Source organism: Pelmatolapia mariae, linkage group LG4, assembly GCF_036321145.2.
Source record: "Pelmatolapia mariae isolate MD_Pm_ZW linkage group LG4, Pm_UMD_F_2, whole genome shotgun sequence".
In the NCBI taxonomy this organism is placed as follows: Eukaryota; Metazoa; Chordata; class Actinopteri; order Cichliformes; family Cichlidae; genus Pelmatolapia; species Pelmatolapia mariae.
Window position 1 is genome coordinate 9,625,688 of NC_086230.1, and position 23,662 is coordinate 9,649,349.

Sequence of the window (23,662 nt, forward strand, 5' to 3'; positions counted from 1 at the left end):
GGGCCATTTATATGGATACACCGTAATAAAATGGGAATGGTTGGTGATATTAAAGTCCTGTTTGTGGCACATTAGTATATGTGAGGGGGCAAACTCCTCAAGATGGGTGGTGACCATGGTGGCCATTTAGAAGTCGGCCATCTTGGATGCAACTTTTGTTTTTTCAATAGGAAGAGGGCCATGTGACACATCAAACTTATTGGTAATGTCACAAGAAAAACAATGGTGTGCTTGGTTTCAACGTAACCTTATTCTTTCATGAGTTATTTACAAGTTTCTGACCACTTATAAAATGTGTTCAATGTGCTGCCCATTGTGTTGGATTGTCAATGCAACCCTCTTCTCCCACTCTTCACACACTGATAGCAACACCGCAGGAGAAATGCCAGCACAGGCATCCAGTATCCGTAGTTTCAGGTGCTGCACATCTCGTATCTTCACACCATAGACAATTGCCTTCAGATGACCCCAAAGATAAAAGTCTAAGGGGGTCAGATCGGGAGACCTTGGGGGCCATTCAACTGGCCCACGACAACCAATCCACTTTCCACGAAAATGTTCATCTAGGAATGCTTGGACCTGGCACCCATAATGTGGTGGTGACCGTCTTGCTGGAAAAACTCAGGGAACGTGCCAGCTTCATTGCATAAAGAGGGAAACACATCATCATGTAGCAATTTCAAATATCCAGTGGCCTTGAGGTTTCCATTGATGAAGAATGGACCCACTATCGTTGTACCCCATATACCACACCAAACCATCACTTTTGTTGTTCCAACAGTCTTGGAGGGATCCATCCAATGTGGGTTAGTGTCAGACCAATAGCCGTGGTTTTGTTTGTTAACTTCACCATTCACATAAAAGTTTGCCTCATCACTGAACAAAATCTTCTGCGTGAACTGAGGGTCCTGTTCCAATTTTTGTTTTGCCCATTCTGCAAATTCTGTGCGCCGATCTGGGTCATCCTCGCTGAGATGCTGCAGTAGCTGGAGTTTGTAAGGGTGCCATTTGTGAGTAGCTAATATCCACCGAAGGGATGTTCGACTAATGCCACTCTCCAGTGACATGCGGCGAGTGCTACGCTGTGGGCTCTTGCTGAATGAAGCTAGGACAGCCACTGATGTTTCTTCATTAGTCACAGTTTTCTTGCGTCCACATTTTGGCAAATCCAACACTGAACCAGTTTCACGAAACTTAGCAAGCAGTTTGCTAACTGTAGCATGGGAGATGGGTGGTCTCGTAGGGTGTCTTGCATTGAAATCTGCTGCAATGACCCGGTTACTGCGTTCACCAGATATCAACACAATTTCGATCTGCTCCTCACGTGTTAACCTCTTCGACATGTCAATGGCTGTGAACAAAGACAAACTTGTAAATAACTCATGAATGAATAAAGTTACGTTGAAACCAAGCACACCATTGTTTTTCTTGTGACATTACCAATAAGTTTGATGTGTCACATGGCCCTCTTCCTATTGAAAAAACAAAAGTTGTATCCAAGATGGCCAACTTCTAAATGGCCACCATGGTCACCACCCATCTTGAGGAGTTTGCCCCCTCACATATACTAATGTGCCACAAACAGGACTTTAATATCACCAACCATTCCCATGTTATTACGGTGTATCCATATTAATGGCCCACCCTGTATATGAGTTCTCATCACAGTCATCCACACACTGACAAATCCTTAAATAAACAGCATGCATGTCCTTATGAAGACCTCAGTATCACAAGACTAAAATAAAACTTTCTGCCAGGAGGAAGAAGCTCCCATCGAGCAAAATGTGCAAAGGTGCCAGCTGGCTGGAATCAGCCATAAGCCAATATTGCTGCGAGCCAACTTCACTCTGCAGATTTCTGCTGGAAGAGAAAAATGTAACTGAAAGAATGTGAAAAAATCTTCAATGCAATCATCCTTCCCAAAGTCTACAACAAGATTTTTAAAAGGAGTCACAAATTGAAATAGTTCAGTTTCCTGGAAAAAAAAATCATATTTGAAGAGAGCATCTTTATACAGTAAAAGAGAGAGACATAACTTTCATGGCAAAAAACATACATTTACCAGCTGCTTTATTAGGTAGGTGGCTTTTGCTTGGACCGCCTTTTACCTTCAGAACTGCTTTAATTCTTTGTGGCACAGATTCAACAAGGTAGATGGGTTGAATCTGAGGGGGACATCAGAGGATGGGTACACTACGGTCATACAGGAATGAACATGGTCAGCAACAATACTCTAGTAGGTGTGATGTTTAAATGATGCTCATTTGGTGCTACGAGACCCATGGTTAACCAAGAAAATATCCCCCCACACCTTTACACCAGCAGCATCAGCTTGATACCAGGTAGGATGGATCCATGTTTATGCCAAATTCTAACACCCACCATCTGAATGTCACAGAGGAAATCGAGACTCATCAGATCAGGCAACGTTTAACCGACTCTAGCTAATAAAACTTCTTCTATTGTCCAATTTGGTGAGCTTGTACTAATTGTAGCCTTAGTTTCCTGTTTAGCTGGCACAAGCACCACCCAGTGTGCTCTTCTGCAGCTCCATGTTCAATGTGCATTGAGAGATGCTCTTCTGTGGTTGTAATAAATCAGGAGATGAGTTGGCTTACCATCGCCTTTCGGCCAGAACACTACTGCTCACTGGATGTTTTCTCTTCTTCAGACCTTTTTCTGTAAAGCCTATAGATGTCTGTGTGGGAAAATCCCAGCAGATGAGCAGTTTCTGAAACACTCAGACCAGCCTGCCTGGCACCAACAACCACGCCACCTTCAAAGCTACTTAAATCCCAGTTCATTCTCACTCAGATGCTCAGTTTGAATTTCAGCAGGTCACCTCGTCCATGTCTACACGCCTAAATGCACTGAAATGCTGCAATGTGATTGGCTGATCAGATATTTGCATTAACGCATAGCTGATCAGGTGTACCTAATGGAGAGACTATTGGGTGTATAACTGCACCCCAATCAGTTTTACATTTATTTGCAATTTTTTTTCTAATTTTCGTCTCATGTTTTGATTAATAGAAGAACTGCACCAGTTTAATGTCTGTGACTTAGAGTAAGACAAATGCTACCAGTGGCTGGTCAAAACAAGTCATAGCAGGCCTCCTGTTTACATTTTGATATGATACTCATTTTCTAGTTATGAGTCCTTCTTGAGTCTAAACAATTTTCCAGTAGAAACATTTTTGTAACACTTGTAAAGGTAGCTTAAAGGCAGGGTCGGTGGATGCTCTCATCACAGTTTGTCACAATTTCCTTTGGGCATAAGGCGGCATATGCCTGTTAGTAACTTTAAAACTTTACAGGAGAACAGCCAATGCCTGTAATACTTCAGTGCCGTGTCCTCACTGGCTGGTTCAAAGTATCCCTCAGAGCTCAAAACTGCTGGAATAAAAGAAAAATGTTGTGCACCTTCATTCAATATACTGATGTTATTATTAAAAACAAACAAAAAAACAGCTGATCCTAAGGTGATCAGATGAGAGGCACTGAGTGATTTTTCACAGTCTGAGTCTTGCGTCATTATGTCTTCATACTTCACAAAACTACTGTATGCACATACTTACATACCACTGAACCGTGTTCGGTCACTGATAGCTCGGACAGACTGCAGCTGGGTAAGTGGAAGAAAATGGTTGGATTATATTTTAATGGTTTGAAAAATTTTTTTCCATTTCTGATGAGTTTAAATCTCTCTGTGTTTAGTGGCTACAGGTGCAGATTCAAATTCCTTACTTTTGGACCATAATCATCATTTTTGGACCATTACAGGGAAGTATCAAATCACCAGAGGTTAAGGTTTGGCCTTCATGATGTAGGAAATACGGGGGTCTAAATAAGTACCCGATCTTTAAGGTACAAAGTGTAAAGATAGAATCCAGCTTGTCTCTCACATCCAAGAGAGAGCAATTTTAAACCTGTGATGATTTTTCTCCCCATAGCTTTTTAATAAATATCCATAAATGCGCTTACATTCAGACTTCCACTCTGCGGTAGTGTTGATGTGACAGTTCTGGGTCATTTATGAGGTGACCACTACCAGGTTTGTCCTTCAGAGGGGTGGGAGCAGCTCGTCCTGGTACGTTAGGGGATTACACCTGAGTCGGTGACTGTGTCATGGATTACAGCTTCACCTGCACAGCACACTGTCTACAGCATGGAGTGCAGGGACGGCTAAAGACAGTGGGTGCTTGTGTAGGCTATGGTTAGTGCAATCTTACGGCAAAGAGAATATCAAATGTCTGAGAGTACAAATGACATTAAAAACGAAACGTTTTCATCTTAAAAAACAGTATAAAACATTTTATTGAAACACTGTAACAGAAAAGAACTTAAAAAAATTACATGGTTTGTCAAACTGTTGTCACAACTAACTCCAATCTGCTCTGTTTGTGCTTCTTTAGGTAAAGGTCATTGGTCCTACAGGTTAACTAATCCCCACTCGGCGTTTACAATAGCTAAAGCCCCCTAATGGAGCTGAGGAGGAGCTGGAGGATGGTGGAGCTGTGACTGAGCTGCTAAAGCCCGGTTTACTGACGTCAGACCACAGTTGTAGGAAGCCCAGGAAGGTGCTTAGCAGAAGACAGCTTTACACCCAAGCGCAAAGTCTACCACAAATGCGACAATTAACTCCAGTTACTCACTACTTGACTCTTCTCGCATATTTATAACACGTCACAGTACAGTATATGTTTTATTATACATATTAAAATCATTTCACATGGGATCAAAAGTCCAACAAATCAGAGAAACGGCTGGAAACTTGAGACAAACCCTGAAAGATGCTACAGAGAACAACACTGAATTCCTTCCTCTTAGATTAAAGACAGCCTGCTCGGCCCTCAGTAAGCACTTCATACATCAACGCGTTCGTCAGTCTTTGTCAGGGGCACAGTCAGGGGGTGCTGAGGGAAACGAATCGCTTCGCTGTTGCGGCGCATGTACGCGTGGCCGCTGATTGGGTACCACATCTCGGTGAAGGTCAGGTTGGCCACGGTGATGGCGCATCGCCCCAGCACCTTGAAGCCCGACTTGCGGTAGAAGGGGATGAGGAAGTCTTCACACATCAGCACCGCTCGGCGCACGTTGGGCAGGCAGCGGAGATACTGCAGGTAGCGCCACATGAGGATGGGACCTTTGCCCTGCTGCCTGAAAGTGCGATGGACAGCCAAGACGTGGATGTGCACGGTGGAGCCGCAGGGCTTGTGGAGCGTCAGCGCTTCCTGGAGGGGAGCGGAAATGGGAGGTTTAATAATTAGTGATGATTTTTAACTGTGAAAGGACAGAGAGAGAGAAAAAATGCAGGATGTCTTACTGTGGTGAGCCTGTCCTGGTCCCACAGAGAGCCGATGATAAAAGCCACCAACCGACCCTCCTCAAACCAGCCCATGGATAGCTCTGGGCACAGTGTGAGGAAGTGACGTACTTCATCCAGGTGGAGGGGGCACTCCCCTGACACTGAGATAAATGCTGAGAGAGAGAGCGAGAGAGAGAGAGAGAGAGAGAGAGAGATTGGTGGCCCGTGCGCAATAGCGGTTTGGCACAACTTTTACGCACACATTTAGACGGACCAAATCGATCAATTAATCGACTGTGGAGCAATCACGACATCTTTAGTTCATACACCAAAGGAAAATGCATCACGTGACTTCGTTAAATAAATCAAATCCCCACATGAAACCACACTTTAATGTAATTATAGTAACAAAATCATTATTTCCACTCAGCAAAAAGTCCAGAGCGGATTTCTGCGTCAGCATAAGACCCACAGGAAGGATCACTTACCCTCTCGCTCGATTTCAAAGACGCTTATGGCATCCTGCGTGTTGAGCGGTCGGACTTCACTCGCGGGAAGCGTGTGTCTCCTTTGGATACCGGGCGAAACTGAAGGTGGGGACTGCATTGGCTTGATGAAAGGCTGCGCGCCCACAACTGACATTATACGACACTGCGCTCTCCTCCCGGAAAAAAGTGTTTCTGCGCTCTCCTGCTCTCCTTCCTGCTTCGCAGGATCACCTCTGTCGGGCCCTGCGAGGACAACAGGGGGGTTTGGATCCGTATTTATAGAACAGATCTCCCGGCTGTGATTCACAGGCTGATTTGCATTTGAATATTTTGGCTGTCAATGAATGAATTAAAAAAAATGGTCACAACAGTGTAGGGCCATTTTCTGAACCCTGTAATCAACAGAAGCCATTGTTGGTATTTACCATTAAAACCGACAAACAATGATTGATGACTCACTGAATCACCACTGCTGGCTTTTTTTTTTCTTGGCTTGTTTACAGGGAGCCATGATGCCCCTGGAGCAGCTGCAGGTGGCAAAAGTTTGCTTAAGTGCTTTTATTGCATTTGATCAAACTATCCAGTGCGGTCAAGTCTGATAAGAAGCAGATAATAACCAAACAAACCTCTGTCATCGATCACTTGTACACTTTCCAAAGCAACAACCAGGCTGTGAGCGATACTTACCGGAAGGTGTTGACGTGCAAGTCCGTTAAGTTTGCGGAGTGACTGCTGAAGCAGCTCTGCGTCTCTCTGTGTGCGTCTCACCTGCTGCACGGCGGACAGCTCTCTTCATTATGGAGTGATTATTACTATGAGTCACATGATGAAGGATTACAGAAGTTGTTTCCACAACTCGGCGCATTACGGACACTTTATCTCCTCTCTCACTGAACACACACACACGCACACAGAGACTCCACTGTGTGTTTTGGATAAAAAGGGAAGCACTGTATGTAAGTGGTTCCCAACACTCCATAATTTTATGTTTGGGCTTTTGATTGAATCACCTAAAAATGTTTAGAGGTGAAATGTCCCAGCTCCTCTGAGGGAGAAGGCTGCTCTGAAATGGCATCCAATGCCTGGCATTGGATGGTCCACATATGTTTGTTCAGATGTTCATTATCAAGGGGCAGCCAATCAGAAGAAAGTTGGCTTGAAAGCAGGAGGAACTTGTTTCACAGAGAGGATGATCTGAGAGGAAGCAACTTAAGACCCAGTGTGGGATAAATAAAGATTATGTTGAACTACTAAGCTACTTTATTAGAGCCCCAAAACCAAATAACTGAGAACATAATGGATCCCCTTTAAACACTGCTAAGGTACAGCACTGGATTAAACTTACTGGACACTGTTGGTGTTCGCAGTTTGGTTTCTGTGACTTTAAAAAAGGTTCCTGTGCTCAAAAAGACGGACAGACATTAAATTACCTTCTAGGACTGGGGGGCTTACAAAAAAGGTGTAAAGGGGAAAGATCAGCAAGACAGTTTTATAAAAACCTGCTGGGCTGCTGGTCTCCTGAAGTGTTAGAAGTGCTCCACCATTTTGGCTTTCACAGTCACAAACTTCTGAGGACATTCATCATACTTTACCTTCTTTGTCTTTCTGGTTTTGTGTTAAAAGATCCCAGCAGGCAGGTGTGTATGGATTTGTTCTGGTTTAGATTTTCTTTTTTTAAGGATCCGTCACTACAAACTAGCATTCACAAACTTCACCACATGATGTTCTTCTTTTTTCTTTTTCTTAAAAATGTAGATACATTTTGGTTCTGTTAAACTCTGTTATCGCCGTTGGCATTCACCCTTTTTATCTGACCTTTGAACTGGTTCATGACTGTATTTTGTAACACTCAACTCTCACAGGTTCTCACCCCAAACACAAGTAAATCGGTTAAACTGAGGAAACACGCTGGCATGGTTCTTAACAACACTGAGTGGAGGGTGAAAAACGGACACATGCTTTTTCTTGAGACATCTAAAGCTGTTCATCCTCTGTTCTGTAAACAGATCATTCATGAAAGTAAATCTTCTCATTTTTATATTAGCTGTAAGATAAAAACATGGATGTGTTATTAGTTATTATGCAGTTATTTTCCCGGGCTATATGTGACTCCCAAATTAATAAGTTTGATGCCTCTGGCATTGAAGAAGACATCTGTAGCATCTCATCTTTGAGTTCAGCTAAATGCTCTTTAGTCAAAAGACAAAAAATAGACAAAAACATCAGTGACTGCTGAGGAAACCAGGAGAGTATTGGGCTCCATAGACTTTAATGCATTATAGAACTTCTAAAGACTCATAAACTGTACGTGTCATGAGCAAAGGTACAGTTGAGCAATGTGCAATACTGAGCATTTTGAAATATGAATGGAGTTTGTCTCGTATACAATAGCAGAGATATAAATACAGTTGATGTCTATTGGATTGTTTTTAACTCTTAATAACTCAAAAAGTATAAAAGTTACTGATAAGAAAAGTCATAGCACCCATCTACAAAGAACCCCACACGGCTGACATATCAATCATCGTGGCAACATACACGCTGCAGGAGGACGTACACGCCAAAGAAAATCAGGTTTCCACTAATATAATCCGTTACAAATGTAAATTTATGATTTTTGCTTTATGAAAATACCTTCATGAAATTAAGCATGTTTCAATATATGAACAGTATATGCGGCATAAATGGGTTTAGAGTTTAAAGAGAGCGAAAAAGGCACAGAAGAAGAAGAAGAATGAAGCGAGAGGACATGAGTGCGATTTAGCGCTCACGCCAAATAATTACAAGTCAACACTGACCTACTGTCGAATGTAAGAGAAACCAATGCAACGAAGCAGCTTACACTCACATTTTATACTCATACGCAAGCAAGCAATCCTAGCATAGGACTGGAAAAGCAAACAATATCAGTTCCAGTTCATAACTAATATAACTAAACTGAGTCACATGGTGCATGTATTGTAGAGAGGTGAAAAAAATAGCATCTGTTTTCATTATGATGTGCTCCTTTCAAATATTGCAGTGCTATCATTTTAGCATTTGGAAGCATTCTGAACAGCTAAACGGTGGTCCAGCAGAAGAAAATCATCACCCAGACAGACACGTGTGTGTGCTCACTGAAATATGAGCTGACCTCGATCAAAAAGGGAACTTATTTCTAACTTTTGTGGGAACTAGAGGAGCTGAGCACAGAGCTGGAGTTGTAAGGCGTTTCTTACAGTCTTTAGTGGGGCGGTGGTGAGAGCATCGGGGGTCCAACTGCTGGTGTCTGCTAAGGTTGAAAAGGAAAGTCAGGATGGCTTAGGTCATGCTGCCTGTGGTTTGAAGAGGGAAATCTACTCAAACTGGGGATGTTTTGGACTTTATGTGCTAAAGTGGCCAGAGGGATGAGAAGAGGGTCCCTGTTTAAGCTGTGAGAGTCCCGCTGTGTCTGTTAGGGCTGACTGAGGGAGGGCAAAGGTTTTTCTTCTACTCCGTTTGTGGCGCTGGGGTCTCATTGGCATTGTTGTCAGTGATCTTGTTTTCCAGCTCATCGTCGGACAGGAGGTCCAAAGAAGAAGTTCCCTCGACCTGCAGCGGACGTCTGCCTGAGCGACTGGAGGAGAAGGTGATGGGGCCACCACGCCTGTAGGAGGGAGAGGAGCAGAGAGGAGGTAGAAAACAGGAAGACACAAATTAAAATGGAAAATGTCTGCTGCTGTTAGCGACAAATGGTTAAAGTAGCAATGTCGCTTTAAAAAAAAAAAAAGAGAGATAAAAAAAACTTTCTCCCTCTTCTCTGTACCTGAGGCGGTTCTTGAGAGTGTGGACCTCACGGCTCAGGCCCTCGCTGGCCTCGGTGGCATCATCCAGCTCTCTCTGCAGCTTCCTACGTGAAGCGTTGGCCCTCGTGGCCTCCTCTTCAGCCTCCTCCAGCTGCCGCTTCAGCTGCTTCATACGAGAGTTGGCCTTTTCCACCTTCACACACACACGGAGACGCGAGACATAGAGCTGTTAAGCTGAAGCTGAGAACACGCGCAATGAGTGATAAATGCTTATTTACAGCAGCAGTAGACATACTTGCTCTTTAAACTGGTCGGCATGGCGACGCTCATCCTCCACCTGCATGCAGACTTCTTTTAGCTTCTTCTCGGTCCTTCTGACGATCTTGTTGGCTGCCGCTCGCTCCCTTGAGTGGAGAAGATGTTCCACGTTTAAAGTTTTCTGACTGGTTTTGTTCATTAGCTAGAGCAAGAAGAGCGGTGTAGTAAATTCCTACCTTGCCTCCTGCTCCATCTGTTCCTCCAGCTGTGCTATTTTGGCCTCCAGGGCAGTGATGGAGGCCTTGAACCTGTTCTTCACAGAACCCTCCAGCTCGCCCAGCTTGGCCCGCAGCTCCTTGTTTTGACGCTCCAGTTGCTGGCGAGCATTTTCGCTTTTCTGGGCTGTGCTGCGCTCTGCGCTCAGCTCTGTAGTCAGAGTGTCCACCTGATGGAGGGCGAGAAAGGTGGAGTAGAAAAAAAAATCGTCATGGAGAAACAGAGAGAATCCAAGTGGACAGGGATGGTGCATGACACAGGTTATGGTTCCTCTCTGATAGCCGAGATGGGTAAAAACCTGCCCTCCTCATCAGTGCTGCCAGACTGAGGTTGACACCCCCCCCCCCCCCCCCCCCCAAGATATTTTCATTTGGAGATGACATCTGTTGATCTTTGGTTTCACATGGATTTGTTGGCTTTTTACGTTTACTTAAAAAGCTGCAGTCAACTCAAGGCAATGTTATCGTAGAAACTAATACACAAGGGCCCATCCATCCATGCTTTCTTACATCCTTATAGCTTCTTGGAGCTCAGTAAATGTTTTAGTCCAATGAAGACTCGGATGATTAAAGACACTGAAAACGCTCATACTGACATTGCGGTATGACACCAAACCTGCATGGTTGTCTTTCTGAAGCGGTCATTGAGTAGCTCCATGTTGCCCTGCTCCTCTTCCAGCTCCTCCTCCAGCTGGGCGATGCGAGCCTCCAGCCTTCTCTTCTCATCCATCAGAGCAGCCCTGACACAACGAGAAAAATAAGATGTCCTCGATGAACAGAGCAGCCGAGATACGACTGTCAGGGTCATTTTAGTTTTTCTGTAAATTATTGGTTTGGTTTTTGAGAATCATTTGTTTTGACTTTTGCACTTTTCTCGTAATGTCATTTCCTAGAGCAGGTGAACTTACTTCCCAGAGGTGCTGTTTGAGATTTCATCTTGCAGCTCATCGCGCTCCTGCTCCGCGTGGCGTCGTCCCCTCTCAGACGCTGCTAAGTCCTGCAGGGCAGAAAAAAAAATCTATCAGCACTTCATCGAACATTAAGAGGGACTCTTGAATGTATAAACTGCTGCTAACTGTGAATTACCGACACCCTGCATAGCAACAAACATCACAAAACGTCTGAGCTTCAGACTGTCCTGACCTCATGTAGCTGTACAATCTCTGCCTCCAGGCTCTTGAGCTTCTTCTCGTTTTCCTTGGATAGGGCAAAAATATCGTCTCTGGAAGCTCGAGTGTCTTCCAGCTCCCTCTGGTAGTCTTTCATTTGGGCCTGAAGGAAACAAAACCAAGGCATGACTGGAGAATAAAGTATAAAAATTCGGCTGATGCAAACACGTGAATAAAATCTGCACCTGTAACTTGCGCAGTTGTTTGATGGCTTCATCTCGAGCCTTGTTGGCTCCTTCTATGTGACCCTCTATATCCTTCAGGTCCATCTCCAGCTTCTTTCTAGCAGCCACAGCCAAAGCTCTCTGCTTCCTCTCATCCTCCAACTCCGCCTCCATCTCTCGCACCTGGAAGGAGGCATCACAAGTCATTAGTGTGGAAATTATGGGGAACGAACCAATGCAACATAATTAGATTTAATTTGCACCTGCTTGACCAGTGCTCTCTTCTTCTCATCATTCTGGTCGTCCCGGCCCTGCAGGTCTCTCTCATACTGGGCCTTCATGGCTTGCATGTTGACCTCCAGGCGCAGCTTGGCGTCCTCTGTGGCCTGCAGCTCGTCCTCCAGCTCCTCCAGCTGAGTCTTCATCTCCTCCAGCTGCTGCTCCAGCGTGCGCTTCGACTTCTCCAGCTCATGGACCTGATATGTGTGTGTGAGTTATGAAAAAGAGAAGAAAGAGGGGTGAATGAAAAAAAAAAAGAAGAAACACATGGATGCAAACTTAAAAGGTCCCCTTCTAAAACACTGTTCGAACACTGTGCCGCTCACATTCTTGCCCACGTCGTCCTTTGAGCTCATCAGATCCTCCATTTCAGCGCGGAGCTGCTTGTTAACCCTCTCTAGCTCCTCTTTGGCTTCCAGTGCCTCGTCCAGGGCTCTGGCCATGGACAAAGCTTTGGTCTCCTTCTCTCTGGCCTCAGCTTCAGCACGGTCACGCTCCTCAGCGTAACGAGCCGAGATGCTCTTCTCCTCAGCCAGCATCTATCAAGAGAACAGAGTTGTTATTTTAAGAAACAGAAACTTAATTAGTGATAACATCTATACTTTCTTAGCTTTAAAACCAAAAATTGTATGTACAACAAACTTGACTTGAAATGCATCCACTGACATGTTCTCACCTGGTCAAACTTCTTCTGTTTCTTCTCCAGGTTGGAGACGATCTGTCTCTGGTGGTCCAAGTCCACAGTTAGATCATCTAGCTCCTGCTGCAGACGAGTCTTGGTCTTCTCCATTTTTTCAAAAGCGATCGTCTTCTCCTCCAGACGCTGGTTGGCCAGTTCCAGGTCCTTCTGCAGCTTCTTCTTTGTCTCCTCCAGACCTTCAATTGTTCCAACATCATCTTCAAGCTTCTTCTTGCTCTCTGACAGCTGCACCATACAAACGAAACTTATTTAAAGGACAGTCACATTACTTAAACTTTGTTTCCTACAGCAGAAATCATGTCCTACCTGAGCCTGTAAGGTAAACATCTGTTTCTCCAGATTCTTGCGTGCCTCCTCATCCTCCTCCTGCTGCTCCTGCAGAGTGTTTTTCTCCTCTTCCAGCTGGCGAATTCGACTGCTGAGGTTTAGTTTCTGGCGGGTCTCCTCCTGGAGTAGCTCCTAATAACAATGAATATGGATACGGTTATTTTAAAAGAACAGTTTCACTTAAATGATTTTGAGGCTAAAAGAGGACCCATTACAGCGTGTATATACACTCTCCAGTAATGGAGACTGGAAATGGGCACTGGAAAAGTTATAAGGGGGTGCACCAAGGCCCAGTATAAGACAAAGAAACATTTTGTACTTGAATAAGAATAGAAATACTGAGCTGGAAATGAGCATAGGAGGTTTCCTTTAATATCACAGTTAACTTTACGCTACCTGTGTGTCTTGCAGTTGACTCTCTAGCCCAGCGACATCTTTGGCCAACTTGATCCCCTTCCTCTCTGCATCTTCCAGCATGGTAGACACATTGTCCAACTCAGTCTGTGTGAAGATTTTAAACCAGATTATCTGCTTTAGTCCAACAGATTTGAATACAAAACTGACAAGTGGTGAAACAAAATCTCTGCGAGCTTATATTTACAGTTTTTCAAGAATCTGTCCTTTAGCAGTCAGTATGTACTATAAACTCATTAAATGAAGCAGCTGTTGTCCAAAGTAAAGACTAAACAGCTACAAAAGAATTCTTGCAACGTCGACTTATCGTCAAGAGAAAGACAAAGAGTCACACAAAGAAATACAACTGAACAGTAAAAAAATAAAGTTACACTACAATGAAAAAGGTTAAAAAACCTAAGGTTGGTGGTTCGATCCCTGGCTACTCGAGTCTATATGCCTTTGGACATATAGACTATAAGCTAGCAAATTTAATAAAAATGTGTTTTTCCTCTGCTCTGGTACCTTAAACCAGTTTCACCCCCACCACCACCACCTCACCTGCAGTTTGTGTGAGCGCTCAGTCAGTTCTCCCTTAGACCTCTCTCCTTCAGTGACCCTGGCCATGAATTCTTGCAGCTGAGCCTCCAGCTTCTTCCTCTTGTGTTCGGACTCTTGCTTTGCCTGCTGCAGGCTCTTGACCTCGCTGGCCAACTCCTTGTTGGCAGTCTCTTGGCTCTGTTTAGTCTTTTCCAGGTTAGCCTTGAACTACGTATAATCCATAATAAACATTAGTAGTATTAAATGACAGAGTAGCACCTATAGTAACTTGTGAATCTGCTGATTGGAAAAAGGTCAGTTACCCTCTTTGACTGTTCGAGCTGTTCGGACAGCTCTTCTAGGGCTGTGGCATGCCTCTGTCGCATCTCCTGGATCTGAGCCTCGTGGTTTTTAGTCTCCTCCTCGATGGCTTTCTTCAGCTCTGCAACCTCCTGTTCACGCTTGGTCCTACAGAGAACATAACAAGCTCTCCTAAACGCACCACTCTTTAAAATATGGATGAGAAATGTAGCATACAGTACCTAAGCTCCTGCTGGGCTGCAGTTGTGTCGAGGGTGTCCTCCAGTTCAGTCTTCAGGGCCTCAAGCTCTTCACTCAAGTCCCTCTTGAGTTTCTCAGCCTTGTTCCTGGCCTGTTTTTCGGACTCGAGGTCCTCCTGCAGCTCAGACAACTGCGCCTGCAGCTCCCGAATCTGCTTCAGAGCATTGTTCTTATGGCTGACTTCTTCCTCGCTCCTGAAATCAAAGTATAAAAGTGGCTATAATAAAAAAAACACAATGCCTCTGGATATATAGGACAACCTCAATGTTCCACTAAAAATAAGCACTAGAAACTTTTTCAGTCATTTCCTCTCTTCTTCCTTCAGCCCGTCTAATTATAAAACAGAAAAACCATTGGTTGAATGTAAGACGGTTTAGAAATGAATAAAAGTTTCAGTGCTTATTCAGATTTGCTTCTCCAAAAATGCCGTGCATGTAATGAAACCATTGGTCCAGTGGGTGGCAGCAGAGGCAGGATCACTGTTGATTCTAATTAAAAGCAATGTATGAATGTAGTATGATCTCACACTTATAAATGACCAATAATACCTCACAAATAACAATCGCACACTCCAAACACATTCCAGTGCTGTGAGAGTCACGTAGTAAATATCAGCCGGCGCCAGGTCACCAAGAAGAGCAACAAAAAGTGAACTCTAACAATACGAGCACTGTTGTACACCGGTCTGCAGTGTTGGGAGTCTAATAAAACGCTCCATATAAAATGGCTAGTGTGAATGTTTCCAGTGCGCTGACTGCTTCGTAATGCTATGCAACACTTATCTCACTCCTGCTCTAATCACTTTAGAATTTCTATGACTCTGAAGCCCATATTTAGCTTAGAACTGATTTCATCAGGACTCATTCTCCTCTGTAGACTCATTCTCATCTCCTACCTCGCCTGCATCATCTGCTGCTCGTCGTCCTTCTTGCTCAGCTGCATTTTAAGTTCTTCTATCTGGGACTGCAGCTCTGATATCTGGTCCTGGAAGTCGGACGTCTCCCCATCCAGCTTCCTCTTAGCCTTCTCTAGCTCCTGTCGGGTCTTCTCCTCTTTTTTCAGCCTCTCTGATTATAAAACACAATAAAACATCGGTTTAATATAAGATAGTTCTTTTAACAACCGTGCTGTAGAAGCGATAGTTTGCTATTCTATGGATGCTATGGTTCAGTTGTTTACCCTCCAGGTCGACCATCATCATTTCCTGCTTATTTTTGACCTTGCCCAGGTTCTTGGCCTTCTCTTCCTCTTCAGCTAGCATCGAGGTCACCTCATTGATTCTGTCCTCAAGCAGCTTCTTTTCCTAAAAATGAAAAGAGACAGACCCCTTAATGCACAGCTAACTTCCCAACTCAAATATGAATGCGTCCACCCTTTTAGAGGCATCTTCCTCTCACCTTGAGGAACTTGGAGTTCTGGTCCTCCAGCAGCAAAATGTCCTCTTCGTATTTCTTCATTTTAGCTTCAGCCGTCACTTTCTCCAGCTGCAGCTTCTGCCTGGCAGCCTCCTCCTCATCCAACTGTTCTTCCAGGTCCTACGCACAGCAACAAACATAATGAGCAGACATATTTTGCACTGAGTAAGTGCAAAATATTTTAAAATATACTTGTTTTTTTTAACATTCCCTGCTGTTACATAAGTAATTGAGAGACAAATAATCTATTTCTCCTAGCATTAATGCCCTGATACCTGGATATGGGACTGCATCTTTTTCTTCTCGTTCTGCAGCTCTTGGCTCCGCTCTTCTTCTTCCTCCAGCCTGGACTCCAGGTCGTGGAGGATCTCCTCCAGCTCTTGTTTTTTGGAAGCAAGACGAGCTCTCATCTCCTCGGCCTCTGCGAACAGCTCTGTCTCCGCTTGCAGCTGCTCGGCTAAGATGTTCTTCTCTTCCATTAGCTACACATCGATAATGTTACTGTGTCGATTGTGCACCTCAGAGAGTTCAACATTAAAGCGAACACTTGATGTCATTGCTTTAGTTGTAACCAACCTGCTGATGTTTTCTCTCCATCTCCACCAGCTCTCCCTCCACCTTCATCTGCTTCTCCTTCACTTTGACCAGCTCTTCATCCTTAGCCTGCAACTCTTCTTCCTGCCTGGTCACCTGCAGCAGGGGCTTCACCTGTGGGTACAAATGGACAGTAGCAGCAAAACCACAGGGACTCTGCTTTTGCACAACACTGACTACTACAAACTCTTAATAATTATCAGCACTGAGAAATGACAATTACACACCTTAGTGAAGAGTCTCCACCACTGCCAGTGACGCAGCTTTAAGTAAGCAGCACAGTTTCTCTGGAGAACCTTTAGCGCACTGAGCTGCTGTTGTTTCTTAGCGAAGGCCCTGAAGCAAACAGAGAAGAAGAAAAGAGAGACAACAGTGAGATTTTTGTGATCAAATATATAGAAACAACTCTGTTTATACTTACTTGCGTGCCAGATATCCTCGACAAACAGCCTGGAAGTAAATGATGATGTCCGTGATTTTCAGGTCCCTCTCTTCCTCTAAGTGGGCGAGGACTCCGGCCCTGAAGAAGATCTTACTCTGGCCAATTCGGAAAAGGTTGCCATCCAGCTCTAGGGCTTGAATCTATCATTTAGAGGGAGATGAGGTGAGGATGTGGTTGAAACGGAAATAATACTGTTGTCTATTCATAATTTATTTATAATCATTTTAATAACAAGGTGACCTTTACTTCTTAGACTGCTCCATGTAAAGATAAATCACAGGAGTTTGGACGGGTCCTTACCATTCTCTCACAGGCCTGCTTGCCATCCATGAAGCCCTTGGGAATGGCGTTAGGAGTGAGGATCTCATATCTTGTTAAAAAGCAGAAAGAAACAAGCACCATCACTGAGTGACAAAATACTATATAAAACAGAATGAAAGACAGGACCGAGTCCTTTGTTTCCCGTCAGGTAGAAACTGCACACATGAATCCCTTTTTTTTTAGTTGCATCTGTTCAAATTCTCATTAATACAAATATTTAATCAGCCCAAGAATAACGTGACTTATTTGAGCTGAGGCCTCCACAGTCACCAGATCTCAGTCCAGTAGAGCATCTTTTGGATGTGGTGGAACTGAAGATGCACGTCATGGATGTGCAGCCGACAAATCTGCAGCTGTGCGATACTATCATGTCAATACAGATGTTTCCAGCACCTTGATGAAGAATTAAGGCTGTTCTGAAGACAAAAGGTGGTCCCGCTCATTACTAACAAGCTGTACCTAATAAAATGTCCAGTGAGTGTGCATTTTAACATGTAAATCACACTTTTTATAGCTGTCTGTCTCTCTGTATTAGCCCTGTGACAGAACGGCAACCAGTTCAGCATGTACCCCACCTCTGACCCAGTGACAGCTGGGATAGACTCCAGCACCCTCAAAACCTTGAACTGGATTAGTGTTTAAGAAAATGCATGGATGGATGGATTCATATATGACAAGTTCAATTCCTGAAAGTGCCTTACAGTTTTTTTGTCAAAGTAATAAATACATTTAGCTTATTCCAAAACTTAGTAGGAAAAGATTAAGGTAATAAACTGAGACACTGATTAAAAAATGACCTTTGTCTAAACTCCTGGAAGACGATGCGGTTGGGGAAGCCCTGTCTGCAGATACGGATCCCCTCAAGCACACCATTACACCTCAGCTGGTCCAGAACCAGGTGGGGGTCCAGTTTACCAGCCTGGCAAAGCAGGAAGAGGAAAAATAATGAGACCAACAAAAAAACATGAGACCATGAAAAACATTATCTAAAGCCTTTGTATAAATAGTCTTTTTTAAAATTTGGGTTAAATGAGATCTGTTTCCATGACACTGCAGTGCACGTGTCATCCTCTCAGCCAAAAGCATCAGTGCTTCTTGCCTGTACTCACAACGATCAGTACAAATGTTTCTCATCTCAGTGTAAGCATAAATAAGTGAAGGCATTTAAAATTCCCACAGAATCTGCACTTTTAATGGTAGTGACGAACTCCGAATGAAGCAGCATGAAGAGGACATTTTGCTGATGGTTATATCTTAAGACTCACCCTTTTTTCATGGTTGGGGATGATGCAGCGGACAAAGTTGGGGTTGGTGTTCCTCAGTGTGGCCATGAGCTTAGACAGTTGCTCCTTGTACAGCTGACCCACGGTGCGAAACATGCCCTTCTTGGTCTTGTAGGCAGCACCAAACGCTGTCTCATTCATGCCCGCAACCTGGTCCAGTCCCACTATCCGGTCAACTGGTAAAGAAAAATTAGTTGAAGAGGATTACGGATAACTAGATTAAAGGAGGAATCCACAGATGCAGATATGATTGATATGATCTGCTATTTACATGAAAAGAAAAGAGAAAAACCGGCAATTTTTCTTTAATGTGTATTTTAAATCTAATGTGAATGTTTATCAGGAGACGCTGCCAATAATGGCTGACGTGTTCAACTCAGCTGGGTTTGCTCTTTTCTATTTTTATAATACATCATGAAGACAGACAACACTGTTACCAGACCAGCTGTGAGTGATGACCATCTCAGTTAGGACACTACTTAATTGTCTTTTACTCTTAAATGCTTTTAAATCAAGATCTAATGGATTTGAGTCCACAAAGCAGGAGTAATGTACTTCAGATGATCTTCTAAAGGCCGTACACACATGAAAATATAGCTAAAAAATGGGGGTGTGGTAGAGAATAAGAAAAACTAGGATCGCTATTCATTTTTTTCCTGTTGGGTAAGATCTGGACATGAATGTCTCGATGATTTTCTGTAAATTCTTTCTGTTAATTTGGCCAAAATGAATCAATATGCAATCCCATTTCTTGCTCTGGGTGTAACTCGGTGGTTTAGTAAATCAAAATTTAAATATGTGGTGGCACGCTGATGTCACCTAATAAAGGGAAATTCCATATAATAAACAAAAAGACCAAGGTGCTCATAAATGCTACACAATATTTCTTCTGGATGAATCCCACACACACTTCCTTCTGCATAAGACATTTGCAAAGCAGATTTTTAAGAAACATTTTCTTACATCTGTAGTTACTTACTAGCAGTTTCTGTTCTTCACTCTGCTTTTAGATTAAAGCACAGCTTAGAGGAGTTGCATAAAACTTCAGAAACAGACCCCATTTAAACATCTTTATTCATATGTTTACAAACTGTGATATGAAAATAAACATCACTTGAGGAATTATCAGTGCTAGAAATCATACTCAAAATGTAAACAGACAAAATGAAACAAAAGAAGATTTCGCCACAAATTCACAAATTTTTATAAAACATCACTTTGTTCTCAGGATGCTGGCTTACTTGTGGCTGTTTCTTTTATATGCCTCTCTGCATTTAATCATTAGTTATTATTAATCATTTTCTCTCTTTCACAGTCTGTCCTTTGTCTTGTCTTCCTCCTGTCACCCCTAACCGGTCACAGCAAATCGCTGCCCCTCCCTGAGCCTGGTTCTGCTGGAAGTTTCTTCCTGTTAAAAGTCTGTTTTTTCCTCCCATTGTCGCTGACTGCTTACTCAAAGGGGGTCGTTGGGGTTTTCATTTAATCTTCACCTTACAATATAAAGCACCTTGAGGTGAGTGTGATCTGGCTCTATATGAATAAAAATGATCTTGTCATTTTACAAAAGCTTCAGTCAGATTCACACACGTCATCACAACAAAAAAAATATCACCGTCATGTTGGAGAGCTATTTCTTGTTAGTTTTCATCACATCTGCTTAATGTCTAAGTAAACTAAACACTTTTTGTTAAACAGTAGATTGTTAATCACAGCCTCCTATGAGTAATAAGGACTGACGGGATATAGTTATTTTTCCTTTTGAAGTGTTGACCCTAATTCTGAATATGCAGCCCATTAATTCAGTGAGCATTTTTTTAAATCCTTCATTTGGTACACTAGAGCCTGAATCAACTTTAAAATGCATCCCCCATCAGGCACACTCCGATTTAGTGTCTAAGATTTTCACAATTTGTAAAATAAGACTTCACAAACAATAGATGTCGGAGTATTAAGAGTGGCAGTAAACCACCAGCACCAATAGAAATACGTATGAGAGGTTTTAAAGCCATGCAAAGCTGGAGGAGAACTTTTTGGACAGATGCACGGTGCAGTCATGACAGGACAGGAAACCAATGAGACCGCCAGTGCAGAGCATGAGAAGCAGCCAGTGGTTTACAAAGGTTAAGTGTTACTATCATTCACCTGGAGCTTCATGGAGCCCAGACACATTGTCATAGAAAGAGGCTCTCTGAAACGTCTGAATGTCTACAGTAACAGAGACACAGACAGAAGACAGGACAGTGAGAGAGAAAAAGAAAGACAGCAAGGATGCAACACACACACACACACACACGCACGCACACTTTCACAGCACTGATTAGCTGTTATTAAAGAAGACAGAAGAGTAAATATCAGTGTTATTACCAATGTTCCCTCTAAGCTGCGCGGTTGTGCAATTGCGCACTGCTGGTCTCTGCTCTGCGCACAGAAAATCTGCGTTGCGCAAAAAAAAAAAAATCTAACCTGAATTGAAATTAAAATTAATACTTTAACAATTCTGGTTTGCAGTGTTAGTCAGTAAGTGACTGGCTGCTCCCGTATGGGATTAGAACGATGCCACCTTATCCCATAGTCCAGCCAATAATGCGATTCACATTCGTATATACGCAGCTAATCAACGTCGTTGACAGGCTATGACAGCGTCCTTATGTGCCGACACCGGTGTTTTAGCTAGCAAAGCGGCGTGGCTGATGTGGAGTGAAGCCACGTTAATGACAACGTGTCCAACCATTGGAGATGTGAGCAGGACAGACGGAACAATTGACGGAAAAAGTGTGGACTTTATACCAGTTTTTAAATTGTGTTGATAGGCCAGGTAAAACCAGAGTTATGATAAAAATATGCAATGTTTGGTTTTCTTCCTGAATACTATCATTGTTTATATTTACTGCGGGAAGAAACAGTAAAAAAGTTTTTTTATAAGGAAAACGCTCGAAAGCCTGTGAGCAAAAACAAAACCAAACCCCCCCTCCAGCCTTTCCTATTGGTCGAAAAATGTACCATGTCAACCAATCAAAAAATGATATGGCAACATGGCATTTAGTTGTTTAGGAAGGGGGAAGTTTTAGGAGTGACGGCGGTGTTTTGAGATGTGAGAGATTTAGCGCAAATCTTGTGTAGTTAGTGTGTAGTGTAGTCAGTAGTTTTGTTGTGTGTGTCAGAACAATGAGGCGACTGCTGAATGTTACAGGTGTTACAGGAGTGATACATCTGCTGTTGTCAGGCCTGCAGGTATCAGGCTGTTGTTCTCCTTTATCTCATAGTGGACAGAAATTATTTTTTGGAGTGGCACAAATAATTTGTGTGGCATCAAATTTGATGCAGAACAGCTGATTGTTCTGTAAATATTTTGAAATGTTTATTTAAAAAACCGCCTTGGCTGCATTTTTAGGTAAACAGCTGCAAAAAACTTTGTTTGCATAACTCAGTTACTTTTTTGAAGAAGTAACTATATAATTAATTGCCCAACATTGGTCATTATATACTTATATACAAGACATTATATACAAGAAAGTTGTGTTTTCAAAATTGGAGTTCAAGTTATTTTTACTTCCAATAGTGTTAACATAGTGTTAACACAGGTCATGAACAAGATTGTTTTTAAATTTTCATTGTAAGTGGGCTAAAGCACTTAATTAAAAGTAGTCTAACATAAATGTAAATGCTGTAATTTGATTATTTTAATAAACCACGTAACTTGGATGGATTTGATGCTGGTGTGACCACAGTCCACACGTCTGCTGTTGCTCACAGTGGTCCAAGGGAACGCTCAGGGAGTTTGTGTGTTTGCTCAGACACATGAAAAATTAGAGGGAACATTGGTTATTACCATGTTATTAAACTTCTCATTACTCAGATTGTTAATTCCACAAAATCAGAACAATAATGTTAAGGGCCACAGTTAGCACCTGAAACAGTAACAAGGTATTTACTGGTATAATTTGCAGTTTTAGCACCAAGTGTCATTCAGCTCATTCGACTGAGTGCGCTGGCTGTGGTTTAACTCACTTACACTTAATGTTTCTGCTGGCAAAGCCTTTCCCCTCATTAGTAAACCATAAAACACACCTCTAGCTCTGAGAGAAAGTGTGAGAGGAGAGGAAGTATATTTCCCTCCATTAAATATGACATTCACTCAGTTATAGCATGTCACATTGGAACTTATGGTGTGTAATGTCAGTCTGAAGTGGTGCCGAGAACAGAAAAATACATATAAATACACTTTGTACAGGTGAAGACTCAATGGGCTTTTTCAGGCCAGTACAAACTTCTAAATGACTTACCGTCTTTCCAGAGCTCGGCCACAAACTTGTCAGTTGACTGGTGCAACAGCGTGGCTACATTGTCATTCAGAGGATCCATGTTCTTCATAAGCCATTCATCAGCTTTATAGTCCACCTAAGCAAAAACAGTGATCGGCGTTGCTTAAGCACAAAAAATGCTTTCATGTGTTTTTATATGTGTAAAAAACAAAAATCAAAGATGAGAATACTATGAGGGCTGTGACCTCCGCCTAAAACCCACACAGGAAAAACAGCATCAAATCAGGCTTTATTTATGCAAATTTGGCTCTAGGCCATTCATTCTCTTTCCTGTCTTTTATCTTATACCCCAGTGTAACTGTATAAATAATAAAAAGGCTTTCAAAATCCACTCTCAGAGGAATGGTTTTCAGGCTCTGATTAACTGCCTCTGCTCTGTTGCTTCACCTGTCTTAAGTGACAGCTAGGTCTGGCGCTGTTTCCAGATACCACGCAGCAGTTGTTTTAACTTACAGGCAGCACCAGATGTGCTGTATGAGTCTATTTCAAACCACAAACTGATATAATACTGTATATGATGAGATTCACAGTTGGATATTATATTTGACTGGCGGCACAGTGAAGAATCGCGGCGGCACAGTTGGGTTGGATTAAGTGTCTGAAACAGGATAATGACCTGTATGTGTTTTTCAGAAATGTGACATACTACGAACAGTGCTGGACGAGAGTGGAACATAACAAGCAAATTACACGCCCGGCAACCTAACATGAAGAATGTAAGAGCCGCATATGGGTTTAATCAAAATCCAGGAAAAGCAAACTTGCTATGTTTGTACTTATTTTCCTCTTCGGTATCACTCTGTCACAGAGGATTTGTTTGCCTAAGTTCAGATTTAATGTTGGATCCAGTTTTGTGAGCTGGATGTGAAATATTTATCTGAATCACCCGTTTCTCATAAGGACTAACGTTAAACTGACTGGTGGTCTTCAATGAGCTTGTAAAAATATGTGCAATTCAGAAAAAGAAGCAGGTAAATAGTATTCAACACATCAAGGTAGCTGTGATATCAGATGTCATGCCGCGGAGGATCATTTTTTCCGTACAGATGGCAGAAT

At 42.8% G+C, this 23,662-nt stretch overlaps 2 protein-coding genes across 3 annotated transcripts in view; both read right to left on the minus strand.

The window, feature by feature from the left end:
- Positions 1–4,302: 4,302 nt before the first annotated feature.
- Positions 4,303–6,615, minus strand: LOC134625948 (serotonin N-acetyltransferase-like). The gene is made up of 4 exons (XM_063471357.1): positions 6,487–6,615; positions 5,800–6,042; positions 5,330–5,484; positions 4,303–5,237 (listed from the first exon to the last, which is right to left on the minus strand). The coding sequence occupies exons 2-4, from the start codon at positions 5,951–5,953 to the stop codon at positions 4,869–4,871; spliced, it is 678 nt and encodes a 225-aa protein (XP_063327427.1). The 5' UTR covers positions 5,954–6,042; positions 6,487–6,615; the 3' UTR covers positions 4,303–4,868.
- A 1,414-nt stretch (positions 6,616–8,029) lies between these two features.
- LOC134625947 (myosin-10) overlaps positions 8,030–23,662 on the minus strand; it is a 62,567-nt gene continuing 46,934 nt past the window's right edge. For both annotated transcript variants that reach the window (XM_063471354.1, XM_063471356.1), the window contains 27 exons: positions 22,568–22,682; positions 18,267–18,460; positions 17,799–17,920; positions 16,981–17,050; positions 16,660–16,820; positions 16,466–16,574; positions 16,221–16,352; positions 15,920–16,126; positions 15,627–15,764; positions 15,409–15,532; positions 15,125–15,296; positions 14,211–14,423; positions 13,992–14,136; positions 13,690–13,896; positions 13,132–13,236; positions 12,715–12,867; positions 12,385–12,633; positions 12,035–12,247; positions 11,693–11,905; positions 11,451–11,612; positions 11,240–11,368; positions 11,005–11,093; positions 10,713–10,836; positions 10,058–10,266; positions 9,859–9,967; positions 9,584–9,756; positions 8,030–9,424 (listed from right to left, as the gene is read on the minus strand). In XM_063471354.1, the coding sequence (XP_063327424.1) occupies positions 9,268–9,424; positions 9,584–9,756; positions 9,859–9,967; positions 10,058–10,266; positions 10,713–10,836; positions 11,005–11,093; positions 11,240–11,368; positions 11,451–11,612; positions 11,693–11,905; positions 12,035–12,247; positions 12,385–12,633; positions 12,715–12,867; positions 13,132–13,236; positions 13,690–13,896; positions 13,992–14,136; positions 14,211–14,423; positions 15,125–15,296; positions 15,409–15,532; positions 15,627–15,764; positions 15,920–16,126; positions 16,221–16,352; positions 16,466–16,574; positions 16,660–16,820; positions 16,981–17,050; positions 17,799–17,920; positions 18,267–18,460; positions 22,568–22,682 (4,194 nt within the window). In that variant the 3' untranslated portion in view covers positions 8,030–9,267. The remainder of the gene's footprint in view (positions 9,425–9,583; positions 9,757–9,858; positions 9,968–10,057; positions 10,267–10,712; positions 10,837–11,004; positions 11,094–11,239; positions 11,369–11,450; positions 11,613–11,692; positions 11,906–12,034; positions 12,248–12,384; positions 12,634–12,714; positions 12,868–13,131; positions 13,237–13,689; positions 13,897–13,991; positions 14,137–14,210; positions 14,424–15,124; positions 15,297–15,408; positions 15,533–15,626; positions 15,765–15,919; positions 16,127–16,220; positions 16,353–16,465; positions 16,575–16,659; positions 16,821–16,980; positions 17,051–17,798; positions 17,921–18,266; positions 18,461–22,567; positions 22,683–23,662) is intronic.